At 39.9% G+C, this 25776-nt stretch overlaps 1 protein-coding gene across 1 annotated transcript; it reads right to left on the reverse strand.

Moving 5' to 3' along the window:
* Positions 1-14877: 14877 nt before the first annotated feature.
* LOC130912279 (acidic mammalian chitinase-like) lies at positions 14878-24694 on the reverse strand. Its single transcript, XM_057830252.1, has 12 exons — positions 24592-24694; positions 24466-24499; positions 24364-24393; positions 24069-24273; positions 23261-23317; positions 23007-23172; positions 22800-22924; positions 22604-22727; positions 22324-22506; positions 15636-15752; positions 15370-15502; positions 14878-15284 (listed from the first exon to the last, which is right to left on the reverse strand). Exons 2-12 carry the CDS (start codon positions 24488-24490, stop codon positions 14890-14892), a joined length of 1560 nt encoding a protein of 519 aa, XP_057686235.1. The 5' UTR covers positions 24491-24499; positions 24592-24694; the 3' UTR covers positions 14878-14889.
* Positions 24695-25776: the final 1082 nt, after the last annotated feature.

The raw sequence follows: 25776 nt of genomic DNA on the forward strand, positions 1-25776 counted from the left end.
TTCCTATGAAACTTTTTTTTTCCCCCTAAATTTAATACAGCAATAAATGTCACCTTACAGCTTTTATTTGTTTATTCACCTTCTCTACTGTTTATCCTCAAGAGTATTTCTAATTATATTTATGCATTTGTAGGTTTGTATTATGTATTTTGGACTAAAGAATGACTGCCACATAGTTTTCAGTGTTGTCATAAATTTTCTGTTGTTCTTCCCTAAAGCTGTCAGACTGTTGAACTCTTGCCATGCTCCGTAGACCCCCAATATTACTGGACTACTATGATCATGTCTATATACCTCACTAACATCTTAGCCCCTAACAAGCTCAAGTCAGCCAACTGCTAAATTGTTTTAGTAGTTACATATTTTTATACTTCTATCCAGCGTTTTTGTCTTTCTTGCTTGTTATTTTTGTATGCACCTTACAATTTTGCTCTTTTATACTCACTCTGCATTTATATTTGCTTTTAAAACGGGACCTGAGTTCTAATTTCTCACCATTAACATGTAAATGTGAACTGATGAGACAATAAAAATCCTTGAATCCTTATAAAATGGTCGAAATATTACAACAATAAATTTGACAGTGATAATGTTTTGTTTTTTTATAATCACAGCAAATTACATGAAACTACGAATATACCAAAATATATACAAAACAAAAACATTTTATTGTTGGATTTAGCTGCAGAATTAAATCAAAGCATGGGCTTCAACAAAATTTTGTATATATACTAAATATAAAAAAGTCAAAATAGAGGCTCTTTTTAATTGTTACTGTTAAGGACTAAACTATACTCACCATATAAATCTAGGACTCTGAAGCCTTCGTACATTATTACAATAACAATTTCTATTTGTAATACCATTGAGAAACGTATGTTATAACAGTCCGTAAGGTTTAAAGTTTTTCTTTTAAATTTAACCAGCGTGAATGGTCTCTGAAGGGGTTACTGGGGGTGAGGGGAGGGGAGGGGAGGGGAAGACATTTAAGTATGTAAGGGAAGCACTTTTTCAATTCTTTTAAAGAATTATTATTACTATATTGATACACAGATAAGGGTGGAGGCAAACTGTAGATGATGTACATTTTTATACAGTAGATGGCAGTATGCACTAAAATTCGCGATTAATAAAAAAAAAACAAAAACGAAGAACTTTAACGGGCATGCGCAGATAGCTACCCGCTCGCGACTGTCTCTCACGTGACTGCATCACGTCACTTCCTTCAAAGGCTTTACGCTTATAAACGCAAGAGATTCAGACATAAAAATTCACTATTCTTCGATGTCTTTAGGTTGATTAATATTTTTTTATGTCAGAATCTACCACATAAATCACTCTTGCGGCATCGTGACTCAAGTGGGGGCGGTGCTCTACGCGCATGCGCAGAACCAATCGCGGCTTGCCTAAGATTTATTCATGATTAAATAAAGTCTTAAGGTTTTCTTTTTGTGTACACATGAATTGCTTGGATCAGGGTGTACCTCAGATGCCCTACCGATTAAAAAAAATACATTTTAAATGTATTTCGATCATTGAGTCTCTCACATATATGTCTATATCTCCCGTCATCGCTCGGGAGAAAATGGCGTCGATCTGGGCGTGCGCAGTAGCAACCGTCACAATCGATGCACCCGTCACGATCGGGTAATGACAGCGTCCACTGGCTTTTAAGGAAGGCTGATTGTTAGTTGCCCTCACCTGTGGCCGCTCCACCCGTCTCAACCTGTAATCAGATAAAAACATGTGCACCTGCCCCAGGTGGGTTAGGTGTCAGGAGGGAGGGGCGGAGGCCCTAACATTTCCATTTATTTTGAATGGCTCATTAAATATTTTGGCTTCAAATCATTCCCAACCTTTTGTCATGTCATTCACACATGATTCCAACTCCAACATATTCACCAAACATTTAAACATTTCAATTTTTCCACATTTTTGACTAAATCAGAAGAATCACAATTCTAAACCATAATTTACCAATTTCTCTTACTAAAATTTCCCAATTTCTGACCAGAACCTCACTATTTCACCAAATTCTGTTCATTTCCAAGAGTGCAAAAAACCCCCACTCTTAATGATTTTCTACTGGACTTTCCAAAAAACAACAACAACAAAGGAGGACCCAAACAATATTACTATTAGTCGTCCTGATTTATGACCAAAACCTTTCCATTGATGTCTATGTATGTCCATTCCTTTGGGCCATTTCAACCACTCCAACTTCAAACTCGCTCCTTATGTGAATAAAATTGGGAAAATTCCATCCAAAAACTTTCCATTGGATCTGACAGAATAATTTGACTCCACGGTCAATGTTACTAGACCCACCAAAAAATCCCCGGTGCTTACATTTGTATTGAACATTTACCCACAAACAAGTCCCTATTGCAGGGGTGGGCAAACCGGTCCTCGAGGGCCGCAGTGGGTCCTGGTCTTTGTTCCAACTGACCCAGCACAGATAGTTTAACCAATGCGGTTTCAGCAGAAATGAGAAGCACCTGACTGCAATCGACTGATTCCACTTGTAAAACAGCAGATTGGTGAAAAGGTGTCATCTTAATGGGTTGCAACAAAAACCCGCACCCACTGCGGCCCTTTGTGGAATTAATTGCCCACCCCTGCCCTATTGGGTCCCATTCATGGTGAATAGGACTCTAACATCATGTATACGGATTTTTAAGTAGACCGATTATCGGCCGCGTCGATATATGGAAATTTGACGTGTATCAGTATCAGCCTTTCTTTAAATCCGACCGGCCGATATGAAAAACCCAATTTAAAACTGGCTTATTTCGGCTTAATACAGCCGCGCCTCTTTCTCCTGCTTGCTGTCTCCTGCACTAGTATTCACCCCATCCTCTGATTGGTTAAATGGTAATGGTAAATTGAGATACACTTATGTTGCACCTTTTCCCCTTTTTAAGGCCCTGAAAGTGCTTCACACTATTTCTTCCTCTACCTACTGGTGACGTAGCACCATGAGCAACGTGAGATTTCGTATCTTGCTCAAGGATACCTAGACAAGGTCATCAGGGCTTTCTTTTCTGTGGAAACATTTCAGAGAGCTATTTAACCTTTTATGCAACTTTATTAGAGATGTTTCTCAGTCTAGTTAAATTCAGGCACTTCTGGAACTGTTATTTTCTATTTGTGTGATTCAATAAACATGCTTTCAGCATTTCAACGAGGTTCAGTGTTTGCATTATTCAATTTTGTCGCCAATTTTTACACTTTTACTGCAAATCAATATCGGCTCCAAAAATCAGTTATCGGCTCCACTAACTACTAATAATCGGTATCCGTCCTGAAAAACCCATATCGGTTGATCTCTAATAATGTACCGATCAATTCCACTGGTGGCCATATACAGTGGGGTAAATAAGTATTTAGTCAACCACTAATTGTGCAAGTTATCCCACTTGAAAATATGAGAGAGTCCTGTAATTGTCAACATGGGTAAACCTCAACCATGAGAGACAGAAAAAAAAAAACAGAAAATCACATTGTTTGATTTTTGAAGAATTTATTTGCAAATCATGGTGGAAAATAAGTATTTGGTCAATACCAAAAGTTCTTCTCAATACTTTGTTATGTACCCTTTGTGTGCAATAATGGAGGCCAAACGTTTTCTGTAACTCTTCACAAGCTTTTCACACACTGTTGCTGGTATTTTGGCCCATTCCTCCATGCAGATATCCTCTAGAGCAGTGATGTTTTGGGGCTGTCGTTGGGCTACATGGACTTTCAACTCCCTTCACAGCTTTTCTATGGGCTTGAGATCTGGAGACTGGCTAGGCCACTCCAGGACCTTGAAATACTTCTTACGAAGCCAGTCCTTTGTTGCCCTCGCTGTGTGTTTGGGATCATTGTCATGCTGAACGACCCAGCCACGTCTAATCTTCAATGCCCTTGCTGATGCTGATGAACCAAAATCTCTCGATACATGGCCCCATTCATTCTTTCCTTTACACAGATCAGTCGTCCTGGTCCCTTTGCAGAAAAACAGCCACAAAGCACGATGTTTCCACCCCCATGCTTCACAGTGGGTATGGTGCAATTCAGTATTCTTTTTCCTCCAAACAAGAGAACCTGTGTTTCTACCAAAAAGTTCTATTTTGGTTTTATCTGACCATAACACATTCTCCCAGTCCTCTTCTGGATCATCCAAATGCTCTCTAGCGAACCGCAGACGGGCCTGGACGTGTACTTTCTTCAGCAGGGGGACACGTCTTGCAGTGTAGGGTTTGAGTCCCTGGCGTCGCATTGTGTTACTGATAGTAGCCTTTGTTACTGTGGTCCCAGCTCTCTGTAGGTCATTCACTAGGTCCCCCGTGTGGTTCTGGGATTTTTGCTCCCCGTTCTTATTATCATTTTGATGCCACGGGGTGAGGAGGGAGTTGAAAGTCCGTGTTCCCCAACGACAGCCACAAAACATCATGGTGTTCTTCGGATGCAATTCTTTCTCCTCCAAACACGAGAACTTGTGTTTCTACCAAAAAGTTCTATTTTGGTTTCATCTGACCATAACCATTCTCGCAGTCCTCATCTGGATCATCCAAATGCTCTCTAGCGAACCGCAGATGGGGCTGGATCAGTGGCGCCTCCAGAAATTTTTCATACAGGTGGCCAGATGGGGCCACTTAAAATCTTGGGGTGGCACACCAAAACTAAAAGCCATAATTTCAGGTTTTCATTTTATTATTACAGTAAAAAGGTGAGGGGAAAACTATCAGAAAGACTTAAGGACACGGCTACTGATATACTTTGGTGTATTGTGTAATATTTGATGTTACTAATGATTTAATGTGCATAGTCCATAACTGTCCAGTCAACATTTTGAGTTCCACAACAATTCTGTTTTATTGTGTTATCTATATATTAGGCATAAGGTGTACATTTAACAAAAGAAAATAATTACTGGGGAAAAGCAGGTGAGGGCAGATTTGCATTTGGGATGAAATGCATAACTGATACTACAACAATCTAACGATATACTGGCGAGCGGGGTGGCCAGTGGGGTGGCCAACAAATTTATAGGGGGGGCCGTGGCCACCCCCTGGGGGCGCCACTGGCCTGGACATGTACTTTCTTCAGCTGAGGGACACGTCTGACAGTGTAGGATTTGAGTCCCTGGCGGCGCATTATGTTACTGATAGTAGCCTTTGTTACTGTGCTCCCAGCTCTCTGTAGGTCATTCACTTGGTCCCCTCGTGTGGTTCTGGAATTTTTGCTCACCAGTCTTGTTATCATTTTGACATCACGGGGTGAGATGTTGCATGGAGCCGCAGATCGAGGGAGATCAGTGGTCTTGTTTGTCTTTGATTTTCTAATAATTGCTCCCACAGTTGATTTCTTTACACCAAGCGTTACCTATTGCAGATTCAGTCTTCCCAGCCTGGTGCAGGTCTACAATTTTGTCTCTGTTGTCCTTCGACAGCTCTTTGGTCTTGGCCATAGTGGAGTTTGGAGTGTGACTGAGTTGTGGACAGGTGCTTTTATACCAATAATGAGTTAAAACAGGTGCCATTAATACAGGTAACCAGTGGAGCCTCGTTAGACCTCGTGAGAAGAACTTAGACCTCTTTGACAGCCAGAAATCTTGCTTGTTTGTAGGTGACCAAATACTTATTTTCCACTCTAATTTGGAAATAAATTCTTTAAAAATCAAACAATGTGATTTTCTGTTTTTTTTTTTTTTTCTACATTCTGTGTCTCATGGTTGAGGTTTACCCATGTTGACAATTACAGGCCTCTCTAATCTTTTCAGGTAGGAGAACTTGCACAATTGGTGGTTGACTAAATACTTATTTGCCCAACTGTACGTCAATTCCATTGACATGAAGTGCCCTGTAATCAATCTCGGCTTGGCTTCGCGAACGAAGATTTCATGAAGGCGTTTCCCACGTCAACTGCAGGCACGCTCGTGGCTAACAAGGCTGCAGTCAAAGGTCACGTCAGGTACGACAGCTGAGGCGAGTTTTCCTCCTGCGGCGTTCATCCCTCAGGTTGTTTTTCAGGAATCCTCGAAGGAGGAGGCAGCCTGGTGGATGATGTGGCGCCAGGAGTCGTGGTCAGCAGTCAGCACCACTGGCTATGGTCAGTGTGGCAGGTACCGAGGGACTTCTTCAGGGAGTCTTTGTAACGGTTCTTTGGTGCCCCTCTTGTCACGGTGGCCAGTGGAAAGCTCACCATACAGGACTATCTTGGGCAGGCGATGATCATCCATTCTGGAGACATGTCCTGCCCTGCGTAGCTGTGACTTCAGCAGCATGGCCTCAATGCTGGTGATCTCCGCCTGTTCAAGGACCTCAACATTTGTGACATAGTTGCTCCAGTGAATGTTGAGGATAATGCGGAGACAGCGCTGATGGAAATGCTCCAGAAGTCACAGGTGGTGACAGTACGTAACCCACGACTCAGAGCCGTACAGTAGGGTGGTGAGTACGACTGCTCTGCACACGCTGATCTTGGTGCCCTTTTTCAGATGTTTGTTTTTCCAGACTCTGTTGTACAGTTTGCTAAAAGCGCTGTTTGCCTTGGCCAGCCTGTTGTCTACTTCCCTGTTGATCTTGGCGTCTGATGTGATTGTGCACCCCAGGTAGGTGAACTGGTGAACGGTCTTTAACACAGTCTCGCCAATGGGGATGTTAGGAAGGCGGTACTCTTCTCAAGTTGCAGGCTGGTGGAGGACATCCGTCTTTTTCAAGCTGACCTCGAATACGAAGAGCTGGGCAGCTTCTGCGAAGCAGGATGTCAGGAGCTGCAAGGCTCTTTCCGTATGTGCAACTAGGGCAGCGTCGTTGGCAAAGAGAAGGTCTCGAAATAGCTGCTCACGAGTCTTTGTGTGGGCCTGCAGTCTCCTGAGACTGAATAAACTGCCGTCAAGGCGATAGCAGACGTAGACAGCATCGTCATCGTCAAAGTCTTCCTTGGCCTGCTTGAGCGTCATGCTAAAGAAGATGCTGAACAGAGTCGGTGCCAGGACGCAACCCTGTTTCACGCCGTTGACAATGGGGAAGGGTTCAGAGAGGTCGTTGTTTAACCTAACTTGGCTATGCTGGTCTTCATGCAGCTGTATGACCATACTGAGGAACTTAGGGGGGTTAAGGGGCCAAGGCGCTCCATGATTAGCCAAAGATCCTTCCTGCTCACCGTGTCAAACGCCTTGGTTAAATTGACAAATGTTACATACAGTCCTTTGTTCGGCTCCCGACACTTTTCTTGGAGCTTCCGGGGGACGAAAACCATGTCTGTGGTACCCCGGTTTGCTCTGAAGCCACACTGAGTTTCTGGGAGGTGGTCTTCTTCGATGATAGGTACTAGCCTGTTCAGGAGCACACGGGCAAAGATTTTTCCTGCAATGGAGAGCAGTGTGATCCCCGGTAGTTGGAGCAGTCAGACTTTTCCCCCTTGTTCTTGTATAAGGTAATAATGACTGCATCGCAGAGGTCTCTTGGCTGTTTGCCCTGCTCCCAACAACAGACAAGGAGTTCATGGAGCTTGCTGTGTAGCGCTGGTCCTCCAGTTTTCCAAAACTCAGGTGGAATTCCATCAACTCCTGCTGCCTTGCCATTCTTTAACTGCTCTATGGCTTTAGTAAATTCCTGCATCGTAGGCGTTTCGTCCAGTTCCAATTTGACTGGCAGCTTAGGGACACAGAGTAATGCTAAGTCCTGGACCAATGGCTCAGGATGGATGTCATGTCTTTGAGGAGTGCCTGTCCATCTGCACTGCGCAATGGACTCGTCCAAAAATCAGTTATCGGCCCCTCTAACTACTAATAATCGTTATTGGTCCTGAAAAACCCATATCGGTCGATCTCTAATACTGTACTGATCAATTCCACTGGCAGCCATGTACGTCAATTCCATTGACAGGAAGTGTCCTGTAATCAATAGGTGACCCCAAAATGTCCCATATTCAACAGGAAGTGACCCAAAAAAGCACCCAAGTCCATAGAAAGTGACCTGATATTCCAACCATCAAAGCAAAGCTGCCATTGCAATTTCTTTTTAAAATATGTTAGAGACCTCTGTATTACAGTACTCTGTATTATATGTACACAGTCTTCTCAATTCCCTGCTAACGGGACAATGAACTTTTGCCTGTGAACTGTAGACCCTTCTATATCTGTATTACAGTACAGTATATGTAGACAGTCATCTCAAGTCCCTGCTAATGCGACAATGAACTTTTGACTGTGAACTGTAGACCCTTCTATCATTCCATGGAGTTTACAACTGTTGTCATTACTGCTGTGTATGTGCCCCCTATCGCGAACACAAAGGAGGCAATAGATGTTCTTTTTAAAACTGTTAGTGAATTACAACATGCTTATACCGGAGGCATTTTCATTGTTGCTGGGGATTTTAACCAGGCCAACATGAAAACAGTTCTCCCACAATTCCACCACCACAATTCCGCAAGCATGTTGACTTTGCAACCAGGGAGAAGAACACATTGGATAGCAAAGAAGCATACAGAGCAGCCCCCCTCCCCCACCTTGGCTCCTCAGACCACCTATCTGTTACACTAATTCCTGCATATAAGCAGAGGCGGGTAGAGTAGCCAAAAATTATACTCAAGTAAGAGTAGCGTTACTTCAAAATAATATTAATCAAGTAAAAGTAAAATTAGTCATCCAAAAAATGTACTCAAGTACAAGTAAAAAAGTATTTGGTAAAAAGAATACTCAAATAATGAGTAACATTGTAAGTAACTGCTCATATTTTTGTTGGATTTTTTTTTTTTTTTTTAAACAATGGGTTTTTTTTTCTGAGCACAAAGTGATCTATATGGACTGGTGTTATAATGATACTGTACAATATCCCATTACATAACCACATTAAGCCAAAGAAATACAAAAACAAAAAAAAATAAAAAAAATTTGATTCCGAAGAGAGAGAGAGAAAAAAAAAAATACTTAAATGAAGCATTATTCGTCCAAAGAGCATGACTGCCCTCTGGTGGAGAAAATAGTTCCTAGTTTGAATAGTGAAGAGTTCATTCATAACTACTATTTTGGAATTAAGAGCATCATATCTCCGGTTTTCCGTGGTCAGTTGGTGCCAAATAAAAACTGGTAGAGAGGTTAAAATCTGCGCTTTCGAGTCATGTTGAGGGCAGCGCTCGATATCAAATACTGTTCTTCACTTTATACGGTGCTTTAAAGACACCACAAGATTGAACAGGCTGGCGTGAAGATAGAAAGGCAAGCTTGCGTCTGACTGGTATAATGGAGTCATGTGATTATTGTTGGGACGTCTCATTGGTGAAATCTGTAGCGCTACCCCGGTAATACACCAGGCACGTCTCTACTCTTGGCATCGCTGGCGAAAAAAAAAAAAGTAATATGTAGAATAAAGAGGAAAAATTAAAAAAGTTTTTTTCTTCACAAATCTACTCAAGTAAAATGTATAGCTTAGTAAAACTACTTTTAGAATTACATTTTTCTCAAAAAGATACTCAAGTAGATGTAATGGAATACATGTAACGCGTTACTACCCACCTCTACATATAAGCCACTGCTTATCAGAGAAAAACTTATTGTGAAGCAGATGAGGGTGTACACTGAGGCTATGTCTACAATAGGGCTACGTCTACACTAGGATGGACAATGGCTTTAAATGTGTAGTTAGTCAGGCTACATCTACATTAGGACAGATGAATTTATTTTTTTTGCTTTGTAATTCGGAGTATATTTTATAACTGTTTGCACTACGTTTAAGGTGCGTTTATAAGTGCCACGCTCCTTCAAGGGACGCCTGCTATTGCGCAGACGATGCCTGCGCAAAAAGGAGCAGCCTCATGTGTGACCCCATCGTTAGCGCGGGTCACCTCTGAACCGGAAGCTTATAATTTTTCCCACTCTAGCGTTGATCGACGAAATGGGCCCCCTGCGCTAGAGTCTACAACAGTGGTCGGAAACCTACACTGATCCAAATTATCATGCAAATTTGATTTAAAAGTATAAAATGAAAATGTTTTTGTTTTTCCATTTAACTCATGAGTGGCATTGTGTCTCAAGGCTCTGTAGATCATTGACATAAATCTCAGACTCCTGTGATAAATTGTCTCCCAGGTGAGCCCAGTTAAAGCTAAACTGCTTAAAAGTGATGTTCCACAATATTAAGGAGTACACAAGTTTCAAGCAATATGGGGAAGAACAACGATCTCTCTGCTGCTGAAAAGCGTATGATAGTACAGTACCTTGCTCAGGGTATGAAAAGACGGCATATTTAAAAAAAAAAAAAAAAAACATGCGTGACCATCAAACTATAAATAAATTAGTATTGTATTTTTATTTAGTTTACTTGGCTGTGACATGTCTGTATCTGTCCACCAAACAGCATACTATCACTATGCCAGCACCTCTGCTATTGGCCAGAACTGCCGACAGGAACGCACTCTTCCATGGAGTTTCAGAATCGGCACCTTTCAAACTAAAATTTCTCTAGCCTCTCGGGTCGTAGAACATTTTGACTGACGTTTGCGTACTTGTGAGAAGTCATCATATTTTATTTCTGCCTCATCATCATTATAAAAAAAAAAAAAAAATTGGCGTAACGTTTAAAGGGTACTTGAAAAATTGGAAAATTGGGATTGAAAGTCCTTCAAAAGTGCTTGAATTTAACCATGTAAAAAGGGTGTACGAACACTGTAAGAGGCTCTGTAGTGTGCAGTGCAGGACCACCAGGTTCTTAAATAGTTTTGTCCTCCTCGTGGCCATTTGGCTGTTGAACCGCAAATCCTTTACATAACATGTCTACCTGGCTTGTACATTGTCACATCTCTTCTCTGCACTCATGTACAGCATTCAGACAGTTTATTATCTACCTTTATTATCTACCTTTCACTGTATTTTGAAATATTGTGTCTTGTTGTGAACCCCCTCCTGGCCTTCTCGTTTTGCACAATTCAATTACACTGTGTTACAGCACTCCAATTCCCAGAATGTTTATTCAGATTTTATTATTTTATTAGTTGTTTTTTTTTGCCTGTCCTGTTCAGCTTCTTGGACACGGAAAATTGGAATCTGAGTGTCCTAATGATCTGAGCAGTTTAATTTTGGAATATGGGGGTTTGATATACTGTACTGCCATTGTGGTTGCTCATTATGTTTTATTTGTTAGGAGAAAGCAGCGAACAAGAAGGGATTTTAGGGGAACCGAAACAAAGGAAGCAGACAGAAGGGGAAAACAACAAACAACATAAAAAGATACTTTATTTAACGCCTATGCTACTGATGAACATAGTGGTGCTATTGTAATCAAATTACTGTATATTTACTCGTTTGTAGGGACCTAGGAGTATTTTATTTTTTTTGTCAACACTGTGCGGGTCAAATGCAACGACTTTTCATTCTGTATTCACTTGTGCATACCAGAGTGACAAAGTCCATTCTTTTTTTCTCCCGCTTTCTGTTTTGGGGATATGGGGGGGGACTGGAATACCCGGGGAAAACTCTCGTAGGCGTGGGTAAAACATGTAAACGACACATAGTGAAGACCTTGAGCCTGGTATTGATCTCAGAACTTTGAGGCGTCATGTTATCCAGTCATCCAACATGCTGCCTTGAAATAAATGCAAATTTTGTTTTTTTTTCTAATAAATTCATTTGCTGTTGCAAGGTGAGGTCATACAAATTACTGTCACTCGAGTTAGATAAGCATATGGGAACTGAGGACACTAATCGTTAAAACTTTGCTGGTGGAATTCTCAGAAACAACTTTAATTGTTCAACTGTGTCATACGATATATGGTGCGCGAATCCCTAAGTTATTTGCAATTGTGTTATTAAAAAATAATGGATAAGCAACTTTCCCATTTTTTTTGTAATATGCCGCAAGCATCAAATTTAAAATGTGAGCAAAATAACAATAACGATGTTCATCAATTTGAACATGGAATATTCTATCTTTGAAGTGTATTCAATTGAATATGGGTCGAAAAGGATTTGCAAATCATTGTATTCTATTTTACTCAACTTTCCAATTGCATCGGAATAGGGGATAGTACATTTATAGCGTTATCTTTCCGTTGACCAATTCAGGGCAATATTTCTTACTCTTCCATGGTTTTGTGTGGGTCCAAAAATTCAAGAAATACATCAAAATATAATTTGATTCAAGTCAAGTCATAGACTTCACTATCAGTTGACGAGACAGCTCCTACAGACATTGCGCCACGGCTTTTCGTAGGGGGCCGGGCCAGGCAGAGCGTCGTGTGCAGCTTTCACTTCGATAAACACACGCTGCGTTCTAATGCCGGATTTAGGTGGAATCCGGATTAAGGTTTTAGTCCATATAAGCAGGCAGGAGTGTCTCAAGAGTGATTTAGTTAAGGATTTTATAAGGTAATTATTATATTATATAGCACCATGCATGCACTTTGAAACGTTGAATGAATGAAATGAATGAAAAAAATTAGCGTAACTTTAGCTTGAAATATTTACGTAAAATGAATTATAGCTGCTGTTTTCTGCTTTTAACTATCCATAGAAATTCAGGGATTTACGCATTTATTTACAAGAATTTTGAACTTAAAAAGCTCTTTGTTTTGTGATGGCCTTCATGTTGGATTTTATATATACATACACAATAGCATAACTTTACATTCAAATAATCAGGTAATTTTTTCGGCAAAAAACTAGTAATCTAGACATTTCTGCGTCCAAACAAAAATATTTGGCTTTTACGTGTTTTATTTTATGTAACATTTCAATCTAAAAACGACAAGCTCCAGATAGCCGGCAAGACGTGCTGAGGCAATAGTGACATCGGAATTCAACCTAAAAAGTTGTGATTTTGTTGGGTAAAATGAGATGATTCTGCATGCTTTCCTCAAGTATTAAGTTTCCGATGTGAAAATTGAGTGATTTATTAGCTTTTGAAAACAGCACACACACACACACACACACAAAAATTAAGTCGCTATTTCAGGCAAAAACTTGTAAGATAATATATGATATCTTATTATCTCTGCATTTGGTGATTTTTGTGCATTTATCGTAAAATCTGATAACTTTATATTCATTTTAAGTTTTGTTATACTTGTATAGAAATAATAAATCGGGATTTTAGTGGTGAACGACTGAATTTTTTTATGCCACTGCTCGTGGAGACGCATACAGTTGTGGTCAAAGGTTTACATACACTTGTGAAGAACATAATGTCATGGCTCTCTTGAGTTTCCAGTTATTTCTACAACTCTGATTTTTCTCTGATAGAGTGATTGGAACAGATACTTCTTTGTCACAAAAAACATTCATGAAGTTTGATTCTTTTATGACTTTATTATGGGTGAACAGAAAAAAGTGATCAAATCTGCTGGGTCAAAAATATACATACAGCAGTGCTAATATTTGGTAACATGTCCCTTGGCCATTTTCACTTCACTTAGGCGCTTTTGGTAGCCATCCACAAGCTTCTGGCAAGCTTCTGGTTGAATCTTTGACCACTCCTCTTGACAGAATTGGTGCAGTTCAGTTAAATTTGATGGCTTTCTGACATGGACTTGTTTCTTCAGCATTGTCCACAAGTTCTCAATGGGGTTTAAATCAGGACTTTGGGAAAGCCATTCGAAAACCTTAATTCTAGCCTGATTTAGCCATTCCATTACCACTTTTGATGTGCGTTTGGGGTCATTGTCCTGTTGGAACACCCAACTGCGCCCAAGACCCAATCTTCGGGCTGATGACGTTAGGTTATCTTGAAGAATTTGAAGGTAATCCTCCTTCTTCATTATCCCATTTACTCTCTGTAAAGCACCAGTTCCATTGGCAGCAAAACAGCCCCACAGCATAATACTACCACCACCGTGCTTGACGGTAGGCATGGTGTACTTGGGGTTAAAGGCCTCACCTTTTCTCCTCTAAACATATCGCTGGGCATTGTGGCCAAACAGCTCGATTTTTGTTTCGTCTGACCACAGAACTTTCCTCCAGAAGGTCTTATCTTTGTCCATGTGATCAGCAGCAAACTTCAGTCGAGCCTTAAGGTGCCGCTTTTGGAGCAAGGGCTTCCTTCTTGAACGGCAGCCTCTCAGTCCATGGAGATGCAAAACACGCTTGACTGTGGACACTGACACCTGTGTTCCAGCAGCTTCTAATTCTTGGCATCTCTGCTTTTTGGTGATTCTCGGTTGAATCTTCACCCTCCTGACCAATTTTCTCTCAGCAGCAGGTGATAGCTTGCATTTTCTTCTTGATCGTGGCAGTGACAAAACAGTGCCATGCACTTTATACTTACAAACAATTGTTTGCACTGTTGCACTTGGGATCTGCAGCTGCTTTGAAATGGCTCCAAGTGACTTTCCTGACTTGTTCAAGTCAATGATTCGCTTTTTCAGATCCATGTATGTATATTTTTGACCGAGCAGATTTGATCACTTTTTCGGTTAACCCATAATAAAGTCATAAAAGAACCAAACTTCATGAATGTTTTTTGTGACAAAGAAGTATCTGTTCCAATCACTCTATCGGAGAAAAATCAGAGTTGTAGAAATAACTGGAAACTCAAGAGAGCCATGACATTATGTTCTTCACAAGTGTATGTAAACTTTTGACCACAACTGTATATGCCTAAAGGAGGTGTCTGTTTTGGTTTTAGGTCAGTAGTGGCTTTGGTTTTGAAAATATCCAAATTTTAAGTATTTGGAGAGGCCCTCTGTGGAGTGGCCCCGTTTCCCGTCAACTGATAGTGAAGTCGATGGTCAAGCTCTACAAAAGCTACAAACGAAATACTGCACTGTATGTGTGATGCACAAATTTAGTTTATATTATCTCCATGAATAGAAAGCTCTGAGATAGCATTTGTTAATTAGATATACTGCAATCCCCTTAAATGAAAACACACCGCTCAGTTGAGCAGGGCAATTATTTCATATTTATTATGGCCAATCACAGCACTTGCATCTGTCGTTGAAAACGAGAGTTGCGGGACATTTCATGATGAAAGTGCGGCTGTTGTAGCACTGATAAAAGGAGTGGCTATCATTTTCGTTCACGAAAAGACCGTCAGCTTTGTCGGCGCAGAAACCACTGCCAGACACAACAGTTGTGGTGGTTAGTGGAGTCGCAGTGGTCTCTGGAACAACTGGGGTCTCTGGTTTCATTGTTGTTGTTGATGGGGCTTCTGTGGTCTCTGGTTTCATTGTTGTTGTGGATGGAGCTTCTGTGGTCTCTGGCTTCATTGTTGTTGTGGATGGGGGTTCTGTGGTCTCCACTGCCTCAGTTGTAACTTCGGATGGTCCACTTGTGGTTGACAACGGCGGTGATGGGAAATCTAACATTATAAGGCAGATGATAAATTATTCAGAGCAATTTGACTTTTTAGAATAAATTTGAAAGATTTGCAAAGAACTCCTGACCTGACTCCAGAGCAGAGCGTAGGTAACTGATGAGTGGATATTTGCCTTGTGCGCAGAACTGTCCAGTAAAATCATCCAGATCGAGAGCCCACACAAAAGCGCCACCAAAGTTTTCAGCTTTCAGGTACTGTGCCTTTGAGACATTATGTGTTGTGAGTGCTTTAGATGCATGACACCAATTGGCACAATGCACTGGGTGTGTTTCGTTTTTAGTTTTACTATCTCTATAAACAGAGATAACATGCATCAAGAAGGCCAGTTGTTACCTTGATTTCAAAGCTCTGTCTATTATCAAAGCCAACCCATTCATTGCCTTTTACAGCATACGGCACCTTCTGTTCCTCTATCCAATTGAGAATTCCTCCCTTGAGGAAAGTACAAATCTGTTGGGATGAAGAAAAAATACGTTCAGATTATCTTGAAGGCTTTATAGGTGTAATAATAATAATAATAATAATAATAATATATTTTATTTCTAGAGCGCTTTTCAAAACACGCAAAGATGCTTCACAAGAGACATGGAGTTACAGTACGATAAAAAGGTATTAAAAGGATAACAAAAGCACAATAAAAAGAAGTAAAAATATAACAGAGCTAGGGGTTATGGTGGGTAAGAAAGAGTGAACAGGTGTGTTTTCAGTCTAGATTTGAAAAGTGATAGGGTAGATATGCTGCGAAGATCAGGGGGTAGAGAGTTCCAGAGCTGGGGGGCGCAATGACTAAAAGCTCTGGAACCAAAGGTGGAGAGGCGGACACGGGGGATGGAGAGGGGAAGAATAGTGGTAGAGCGAAGTGAACGGGTTGGATTGTTTAGACGGAGAAGATCACAAAGGTAGGGAGAGGCCAGGGCGTGGAGTATTTTGAAGGTGATGATGAGGATTTTGTAGTTGATTCTTTGTTTGACGGGAAACCAGTGAAGTTGACGGAGGATGGGGGTGATGTGGTGTGTTGCGGGGGTTCGAGTGATGAGGCGTGCTGCTGAGTTTTGGAGGAGCTGCAGTTTCTGGAGGGACTTGTTAGGGAGACCGAAGAGCAGTTAGTTGCAATAATCGAGCCGGGAGGTTATTAGATTACAGACCAGGGTGGAGGCGGTATGGCGGGTGAGAGAAGGGAGGAGGCGAGAAATGTTGTGAAAGTGGAAATAGGCTGATCTGGTGATGCTGTTGATATGTGACCAGAAGGAAAGTGTGCTGTCGAGGATGACACCCAGACTCTTAACCGGAGACGAAGGAGAGATCGGTAAATTGTTGATGGTAATAGAGAACTTATGGACATTAGAGAGCGTTGCGGTGGTTCCAACTAAGAGGACTTCTGTTTTGGAGCTGTTAAGTAGGAGGAAGTTTGAGGAGAACCAGGAGTTAATGTCATCTAAGCCAAGGGTGAGGGAGGAAAGTGGGAAGGAGGCGGTTGGTTTTGAGGATATTTAGAGCTGGGTGTCATCCGCGTAACAGTGAAAGTGAATGTTGTGTTTGTGGAAGATGGAACCAAGGGGGAGAATGTAGATGATGAAGAGGAGCGGCCCCAGGACAGAGCCCTGGGGCACGCCAGCGGAGACAGGGAGGGAACTGGATTTATGGGGGCCAAGTTTGACGAATTGTGTGCGGTTGGACAGGTAGGAAGTGTGTCTTGTGGAGGTGTGTCTTAATTGCCATAGCGACAGCCGACACATGAAAGTTCAAATCTTGTCAGGGTGCATGCAAGGCAGTACGGAAAAGCATGCTCTTGAATATTTTTATTTTTCTGGACTCAATCTTTTCTTGCACCTCTAAAAACTGTCAAGAAGGCAAATGCATTGAGGTTCTTCAGCTTCAGTTATCTGATGTCAGGCTAAATAAAGGTAGCATGCACAACTATTTCAAGATGGAAATGTGGGATTCCTTACACACATTAAAATAATAACTATTATCCTTAGTATACGTAGCCTCGACTTTGATGCTAAAGTGGCTCAATCTTAGGCCCTATTTTATTTTATTTATTCATTAATTTTTAAAAACCTCTACATCGGTGGTGTGTGTTTTTAGGATCCATGTGGGCAACTAGAATTTCTTTATCTCTCATTTGGTAAAAACACTACGATATAGAAATTGGTCCTATCGTATAGCACTAATGTCTTTATGTATGTATGTATGGATGGATGGATGGAAGGATGGATGGATGGATGGATGGAAGTAGAGAATACCAAATCTTTCGATATTATTCTGAACTATCATAACAGCCATGGTAATCGTAATTTTCTTCAACTAAGAAGGCCTCTTAATTGTACTTTGTTTCATCTTTACAAAGATGGCACCTTTGGAGAGGGGCTATCTCGAGGTTGTACAAAATTTTAATGGGTAACTCTCTTGAAAATTCAAAAGACAAAATGAGGGCATGGATTCATAATTTGGATAAGGATATAACAAAGAGAATGGGCTAAGCTGTGTGTAAATGCTCAACCAAATGCATGAACGCACGGCTTAGACTTATTCAATACAAATGGATAATGAGAACATACATAACACCAGTACAACTAAACATATATAATAAAAAGATTCCTGACACCTGCTTTAAATGTACAAAAGAAAAAGGTACCCTGTATCACTGTGTATGGCAATGCGGAGAAGTTAAGAAATTTTGGGCTGAGGTAAGACGGACATTGGAGGGAATGATTACCTAGGTCTTTCCCAAAGGGAAAGCCAGGTATATGTTGTTCGTCAACTTTATTATTATTAAACATCTTATTCTCCGCCCGTTTTCGTCCCGCCGCGCAGCCCGAACTATTTGACTGATCGGCACCGTTCAAGTACCAAACAACCGAAAAATTTGTGCGATGCAGGCTTTTTTTCGAATGGCAGCGAAAAATTTTACGTTTGCCCGCTAACGCGGGTTTTTCAAAAAATGTATAATTGAGTGATTGCCACTTTTTTTGCGCGTTTCTTCAGCGCGCCGCGCAGCTCGAACCATTTGACCGATCGGCACCGTTCAAGTATCAAGTCGTCCGGAATTTTCGGATGACAGTGGCTTTTTTTCAAATGGACCCGAAAAAATTTCCGTTCGACCGTAAACGGCAATTTTTTGAAAATTTCCTAAATGTATCTAGTTTTAAAAGACATTCCACTTGGACCAAAGTTCTTTCTGTTGGGATTGTTTCCAGAAGAATATAATTACAACAAACATGAACAGACACTTATCAACCTTGGTTTAATAATGGCAAAGAAATGCATTGCATTAGCATGGAAATTAAATTATGGACCTTCTACCAAACAATGGATGAATCAGATGTTGTCAGTAATACCTCTAGAACTCATGACATAAATATTGAAGGGCAAACAACAGACTTTTGAGGACTTGTGGACACCGCTTATGAATTATGTCAAGAAGACGAAACTAATATGAGGGTCACTGGATCATACTGTTGACTGTGATTCTGTGGATTGTGATTCTGTGTTTATGGAGAATAAAGGGGGAAGAAGGAGGAGAAGGGAGGGAGGGGTGAAGCTGGAGCTTAATAATGGTAAAGGAACAATTGTTTTCTTTTGTTGTTGTTGGGTTTATTTGTTTTTTGTGTGTTCCTGGTGTTGTCTCTTTATGGTATTGTTTTGATGGTGTGAATTATTAGTTTGAAAATCAATAAGAAATATTGTGGGAAGATGGCATCTTTGTTGAAAATTGGGTGAACATTAAAAATGTTAGAATAACTCACCCAAAATATCAAGCCATGTTGTTTTTGTATTAAAATGATGGGTAGAAATGGGTGTATTTTCATGAGTTTTTAAGATGAGAACCTTCTTAATATGTATGTATATCACACGAAAATGAGACTCATGGGTACTACACTGCAATTAATACTCTCATTCGTCAACTGAAATTCTACACGGTTTCCTGCCTTCATTTGAACATGTAAAGTTTTGACCCCTAAGCTAATGGGGTGGCTCTAAGTTACCAATTCCATCTAGTATTGAAGCAGAGAGGTGCAACAGAATGTAGGCTGAACTCAAGCTTCTTGTGCAGGCCATACTAAATGATATTTTCATAATTTGCTGCTGGCCAATAAAAACTGGGCCACGGTCTAAAGTTGGACCACGAGCCATTGTTATGACATCACTGCTCTAAATGCCTCCGGCCAGTGATGTCATTATGAGAAATGGCATAAACTTCTAGAGTTTAGCTGATGACACACAGTTTTATATCGCTCACTTTCTATAAATTGTGGTCTAACAATGTATTTTAATATAGTATTCTGTGGTGGGTATCAAGTCATAAGAGGTAGAAAACTTCGTGAGGGGAACTTTAGAAGACTGAAGCACTGGTTTTCAGTCCTGAGTCAAAGAGAAAGGGAATCTTAACATTTAAAAAAAAAAAAAATGTCATTGTCAAATTTCTGCCATTTCGCACCAGAACAAATACCAAGACGTTTATTCAAATGTTTATTACTACCAGAACAGACTATTTTAATGGTCATCTTTTTAGTCCTACAAACAAAAACAAAAAAAACAAAAAAAAAAATTAAATCTTGCACCCTTCCTGCATCTTCCCCAGAACCCAGCTGCGCACCTGCTTACAAGGACCAAATAGAGACCTCAAATGATTGTATTTAGTCTTCAAACTGGCTACCTGTGTACTTCAGGAGTTATGTTCAAGATTATTTTACAGTATTTTTAAACTTTTATGATTGCAATGAAAACACATGGCCAAGCCTAAAAGGTATCTTTTTAGCCTTTTAACATTTGATTAAATTTATATATCAGTATTCATTTTAACTGCTCTAGGATATTTATTGATCTTAACCTTTTATTTTCATGTCCTTTTAGTATTGTTAACATGTGATTTTGTTTGAGATCAGGTTTGAAACCTTTTCTCTGTGGTGTTTCCCTACAACAAAGAGTTGTTGTTAAGATAGTGCATCCTTATTTGACTTCCTCATTTGACTTTATTTTTGCATTTTATTGCTCCAAAATATGAATGCATGTGTGTATGTTCCGTATGTACAGTGCAAATGCAAAATGTTAACTGATAATGTAGATGGACGAATGACCGAATGATGAACTGTTAAAGTACAAACAACAGGAAAACCTGTCAATCAGAATTCAAATGTTTGAATTCCCACAAACTCCTTCCTCCCCCTCACTACCTCATTCACTGCCACTGACAGTGCTAGACAGCCTACAGTATATATTAGATACTGTCCAAATCAAGGGCGTAGTTTGGTCTCTATATTGGACGGGATGTATAACAGCATAACCTGCATGTACACTTTTTGCTGGCAATGGGACAAGACCAAACAGATTGGCTGAAGGGTGGTCAGGGCCACATTTTTCAGAAATATGAACCTAATTAATTGATAGGCTAAATGATTGCTGCAAAAATAAATCTGGATTGCCTACTAACTTTTACACCGGAAATTCATAACGTCTTCAATCTAGTCGAATAATTTTGTCCATCTTGTTTTGAGTGTTAAAGGCTAGTTAACAGATTAATGCGTAAGATTATTCTATTTACTGGTACTTTAAGTAAATATTACTACGGTATTTGTTCTTATTAAGCCCATACATCTAAAAGTTGGTGATTTTTCCCCTAAATCAAGAAAAAATGCTTTCAAACAATGAACAATATCTATTCTTGAATTCAGAACATTAGTGACAAGTTGTTTTCTAAGATTAAATATACAAACTGTTTCCTTTAAATAAGTCTGTTAAGCTTATTTGCAGCTAGCTGTTTTTTTTTCTTATTTCAAGAAATATAAGTGAGTAAAATTTACTTGAAGCACTGGCAGACAATGTCACTTGTTTTCTAGTAGATTTACACAGAAAAACAAGGGACCCCCCCCCCAACACATACACATACAGTAGTTTTAAGGAGGTAGGTTTTTGCAGTACATATATATTGGTTCAGGTGATACACCATTTGATTCAAACCTTTGTTTTCAAAAACTACTAGAGAAACGTTTTAAAAACTTCCAGAATAAATGTCTGGATTTAATTAGCATTTCAATTGCAATATTTGAACACAAATTATCTTAACATACACAAGAAATACAAACTTGTTAATCATCTCTTAACTAGCCAGGAAAAAAAAAAACATTTGTCTTAATACCACTCAAAATTGTCAAAGTAAATTAAATATCACAAAAAACGTCTTAGGGAATAGCAAAAAATGCATAAAAACGGAGCCTTCCTTCAGGTAAAACACTATTGATTTTGTCCACAAGAACAGCCAAACTCAACAAAAATATGAAAGCTCCTTTGGGATGCTTTAAGACCGTGAATAAAATAAAAATTAACAATAGCGGGAAGGGGGAAACCTTAGTTCACTAAATTTCTTACAGTTTAATTAATGTTAACAATAGAAAACATCCAGGAGGAGATTTCTCTCAAAGCAGCCTCCTCCTCACACAGATTAATGTTATGCTAACTCTGATGCAGGTTGGACTTTCAGTAGCAAAATTGGTGGTATGTTCCCCAACTCCACAACAGCTTTTTACATTGCTTACAGTGGCTGCTGCTGGCGGAAAAAAACTTCTAACATCCCGCGTCTTCGAAGGGGGCGGTGGAGGCAGCATGTTGTATTTCTGTCGGGCTGTGAATATGCGTGTGTGTGTGTGTGTGGGGGGGGGGGGGGGGGGCAGATTAAACGTGCGTTTGAGGGGAAAAAAAATGGACTGGCGCATTAAGCAAGCGAAAAGGGATCAATGCAAGTCCGAACATAATGAAAGTACTTTAATTCACTTAATAATGGTCGGGTCAATTCTATCCTTACAACAGAGAAGACAATCTAAATTACCTATAGTACTGTATAACTGAAGTCATTATATAATGCCAAATAAGGTTGCTTAAAAATTGGTGGGGACAATTTCAGCATCCTGAAAAGTTGGCAGTGTTGTCCCTACCATCCCTGTGGAAACCTACGGCCTTCGTCCAAATAGATTGGGCATGTATGAGTTGGGGAGACAGAAAAATGAATCAAGCGTCGACTGACCTCATAATAGGACCAAAAGCCTGCTTCACGGGTGTAGCTCCCAGCAGACGCCGCCCCGCTGGCAACAGTGCCAACACCGTTCTCTTCTGATGGTATACGAAAAGTCCGCCCATACGTGGCAAAGCCAACATTGAGCTTTTCAAGAGGAGCTCCTTGATCTCGCCAGTATTTCATTGCAAAATCCTTCGAGAAGAGTGAGACAAACATGTTTCAACATATGATATTCAATGGATTCCCAAGCTGGAGGCCACAGCAATATTTTATTGAAAACAGCACTCACAATGTTGTTGTAGATGTTGTCCCCTTGGTCAAAAGAGCCGCGGTACAGGGGGCTGTTGTGACCAGTGACCGTTTCCCATGCTCCATGGAAGTCATAAGTCATAACATTGATGAAGTCGAGAAACCTGTCAGAAACAGTAGCACATTTTGGCATAAGCAAAGGTACCAACCGATTGCAAAAATGACAGCGAACTCACCTTGAGACATTTGCAATCTCATAACCGTTGTCAATGTTCCCCTTTCCAGCAGCAACTGCAGCTGTTAGTAGCAGGCGAGGTCGACCGGTTCGTGATCCTTCCTCCTCAAAGGCAGCCAGCAATTCCTACATGTAATTGCAGTCATAATTTGCAGCCATTTTCTAAGAAAATAACTTACTCCAACAATTTGAACAAATACCAGCTAACCTGACAAAGCACTGTAAACCTCATTTTGTCTACCGGTGGGCTACCTCGTGCCCCGGGGTACTCCCAGTCTAGGTCCAAACCGTCAAAGCCGTACTGTCGCAAGAACCTAATGGAAGACTGAATGAATGTCTGGCGTGTGGCTGGAGTGGAGACCATGTTAGTGAATCTGCAGAAATGGGGAACAAACTGGTAAAACACAGCTCATCATCATTAAAAAAAAAAATCCAAATGACCTCTTTAATTTGTAAACTTACTGTGTGGTTCCAAAGTTCCAGCCGCCAACAGCGAGCAAAGTCTTCAGCTGCGGGTTTCTGTGTGACCACATGTACAGTTTGAATTTTAGATGTGTTAATATTTTATTTCATATGAATATTCATTGGATTTTGCCTTTCTGTCTTCTTTTTACTTTGCTGCATTTTGGGGGTCTAGATTAAGGTCAGTATTTTTTTTGGTTCTCATTATTTTGTACTGGTGCAGCCATAGTGAGACAGAGCTTGTCCCAGAGTACATGATTCACATACAGTATGTTTCTAAAACTACGCTTGCAAAATTTAAAGCAGTTGTTTATGTCTAGCTTCAAGCACCAAATGTATGCAACTTGTATCTTTTTTTTGTATTTTCCTTAGAAAATGCAATCATTTCTTTGAATAATTTTTGAGGTGCAGAATCACAAAAATTTTTCCTGTATCACGTTACGTTTTTAAACAAAAGAATCCCCACTTCTCAAAAACTCACTGTACTTACCATATATGTGCTCGTTTAAAAACAAATTATAATCTTGACATACAATTAAATATTAACGAAACAGTCATGACTGCAATATTTATTTAACACTGCTATGTTTTATAAAGGAAAGGGCTAGATGTGTGAATGTAGTCACAACATAAGAAGTAGCTAAGCTCTAGAGAAAAAAACGATATGATAGAGGTAATAATATAATAATATAGTTATAATATAGATAATAAAATCCACATGCAATAGAAGAACTATGACAAAATCACCTTAATAATAGTTGGATGCCACACGTGAACAATAGAATTCTATAATTTTGACAGAACTTACATGTTCTTGAGTTGATTAAAGGATGTATACAAAGCGGCATCGTTCCATTCGTAGGTTGACAGCTCATTTGTGGGGCTGATGATGGAGAACGCATAAATCAGGTGCGTACAGAGGTAGGGGTCCACATTTTGTGGCAAATATCTGCCAACACCTGGCCTGTACTGGGACCAGTTTGTAAAGTAGCACACCAGTTTTGTTGAGGATGCTGTTGGAAACAAGAAGAATTAAATGAATCAACCTCCTTTTAAGGTTTCAAGGTATCATTAGAAGAGTGATGAGAGTGAAAACATCATACCAACTTGGAGGCACATTAGTAGGGACAGTCCTAAGAAAAGAGATTGCAACTTTGATTATGTATGTCAATACCTTTGATTAAAATATTGAATAATAAGCTTACCAGCCAATAGTTTTAAGTGAGCCATGTTACTGCCCTGCAATTATGAACAAAGAGGTATGCAGTGAATTCTTCTTGAAAAACTGTTCAAAATTCCACTGCATAAGCTTTAAACAACGACTGGCTTACCTGGTCTAATGCGATTGGCTGGATGTGTTAGTCGTCTTTGTGGGAGTGAATTTTATATGGTGGGTGAGGAAGGCCAAAGGCTGCATGCCGCCCAGCTGGGAGAGATGCTCACTGAACCATCATTTCAGTTGAGAAATGTAAACCATTAGTGGAGTGCTTTAGATGATATCTAGAGATTTTTGGAAAGATAAATCAGGACAACGCAACTGAGGTTATGTAAATATTCCTCTGCTGATAAGAAACTCTTGAGAAATGTTCTGATGAAGCATTTGCTTCCTCACATGAAATTTCACACTTAACACCCGTTGCACTTTGAGGACTTGCAGCTTCAAACTTTAGACTTGAACTTGCCACACAGTTGGCCCACTTTTAAGGGTCTGCCGAATGACTAACTTGTTTTAATATCACTTTGTCTACAGCATTTTGAACAGAATATGTTAATTCTTGTGATAAAATTGAAGATCAGAGTACATTTTATGACCAAATTTAAGCAGAAATTTTACATCCGGTATAATCCATAATTCAAATTACAGTTTTAATTATTAGTGCTCTAGTGGTGGTGTATTCTTTCAGTCTTCATGTCGACTTCAGCATTTTGCCATCCAGTGCAGCACTGCTATAACACAGCCACACTGTATCAGTTAACAATACCTTCCTTACCGAAGAGGTGATATGATAAGAAGTTTCTTTCTGTCACTAACCTGCATGATAAAACAGTGAGTTGTCTTGTCCGGAGGCAATTCGTTCAAGAGTTCAAAACGGTGAACACGTCACGCAGCAAGAATTCAAGTTATCTTTAAGAACAATGATGCTTGAAGCCAACGATTTCAATTGCATTACTTAAACAAATGGTTTACGTTTTAAAGAACCTTCTTTGTAGTGTATGTTTACATTTTGTTTTGATTTTACATGGATTTGAACTTTGCGAGCGCAGTAAAATTGAATTCTTTCACCATGTTGCAATATATAACACTTTATTTACAGTACATATACAGTTGTAATAAACACTGTTTACAACATGGATTAGAGCATCAACATTAGTCATTTCTCGCTTGTCAGTGGTAAGTTACATTAAGTTTTAGTTTACGACAGTGACCCCTACTTTCATGGATGGAAATTAATCATTAGTTTTTGGCAATATCCTGAGATGAGCAGGTGTTAAATTATGCGATCGAAAGTTCTAAG

This window comes from Corythoichthys intestinalis, chromosome 2 (genome assembly GCF_030265065.1).
Source record: "Corythoichthys intestinalis isolate RoL2023-P3 chromosome 2, ASM3026506v1, whole genome shotgun sequence".
In the NCBI taxonomy this organism is placed as follows: Eukaryota; Metazoa; Chordata; class Actinopteri; order Syngnathiformes; family Syngnathidae; genus Corythoichthys; species Corythoichthys intestinalis.

Excerpts from the sequence above, each read along its gene's own strand:
- LOC130912279 (XM_057830252.1), bottom strand. The coding sequence starts at position 24,490 with ATGGCTCACTTAAAACTATTGGCTG. Across the intron at positions 22,728-22,799 it reads GAGATTGCAAATGTCTCAAG|GTTTCTCGACTTCATCAATG; the intron begins GTGAGTTCGCTG and ends TGTTTCTGACAG. Across the intron at positions 15,753-22,323 it reads GCTTTTGGTCCTATTATGAG|ATTTGTACTTTCCTCAAGGG; the intron begins GTCAGTCGACGC and ends TCATCCCAACAG.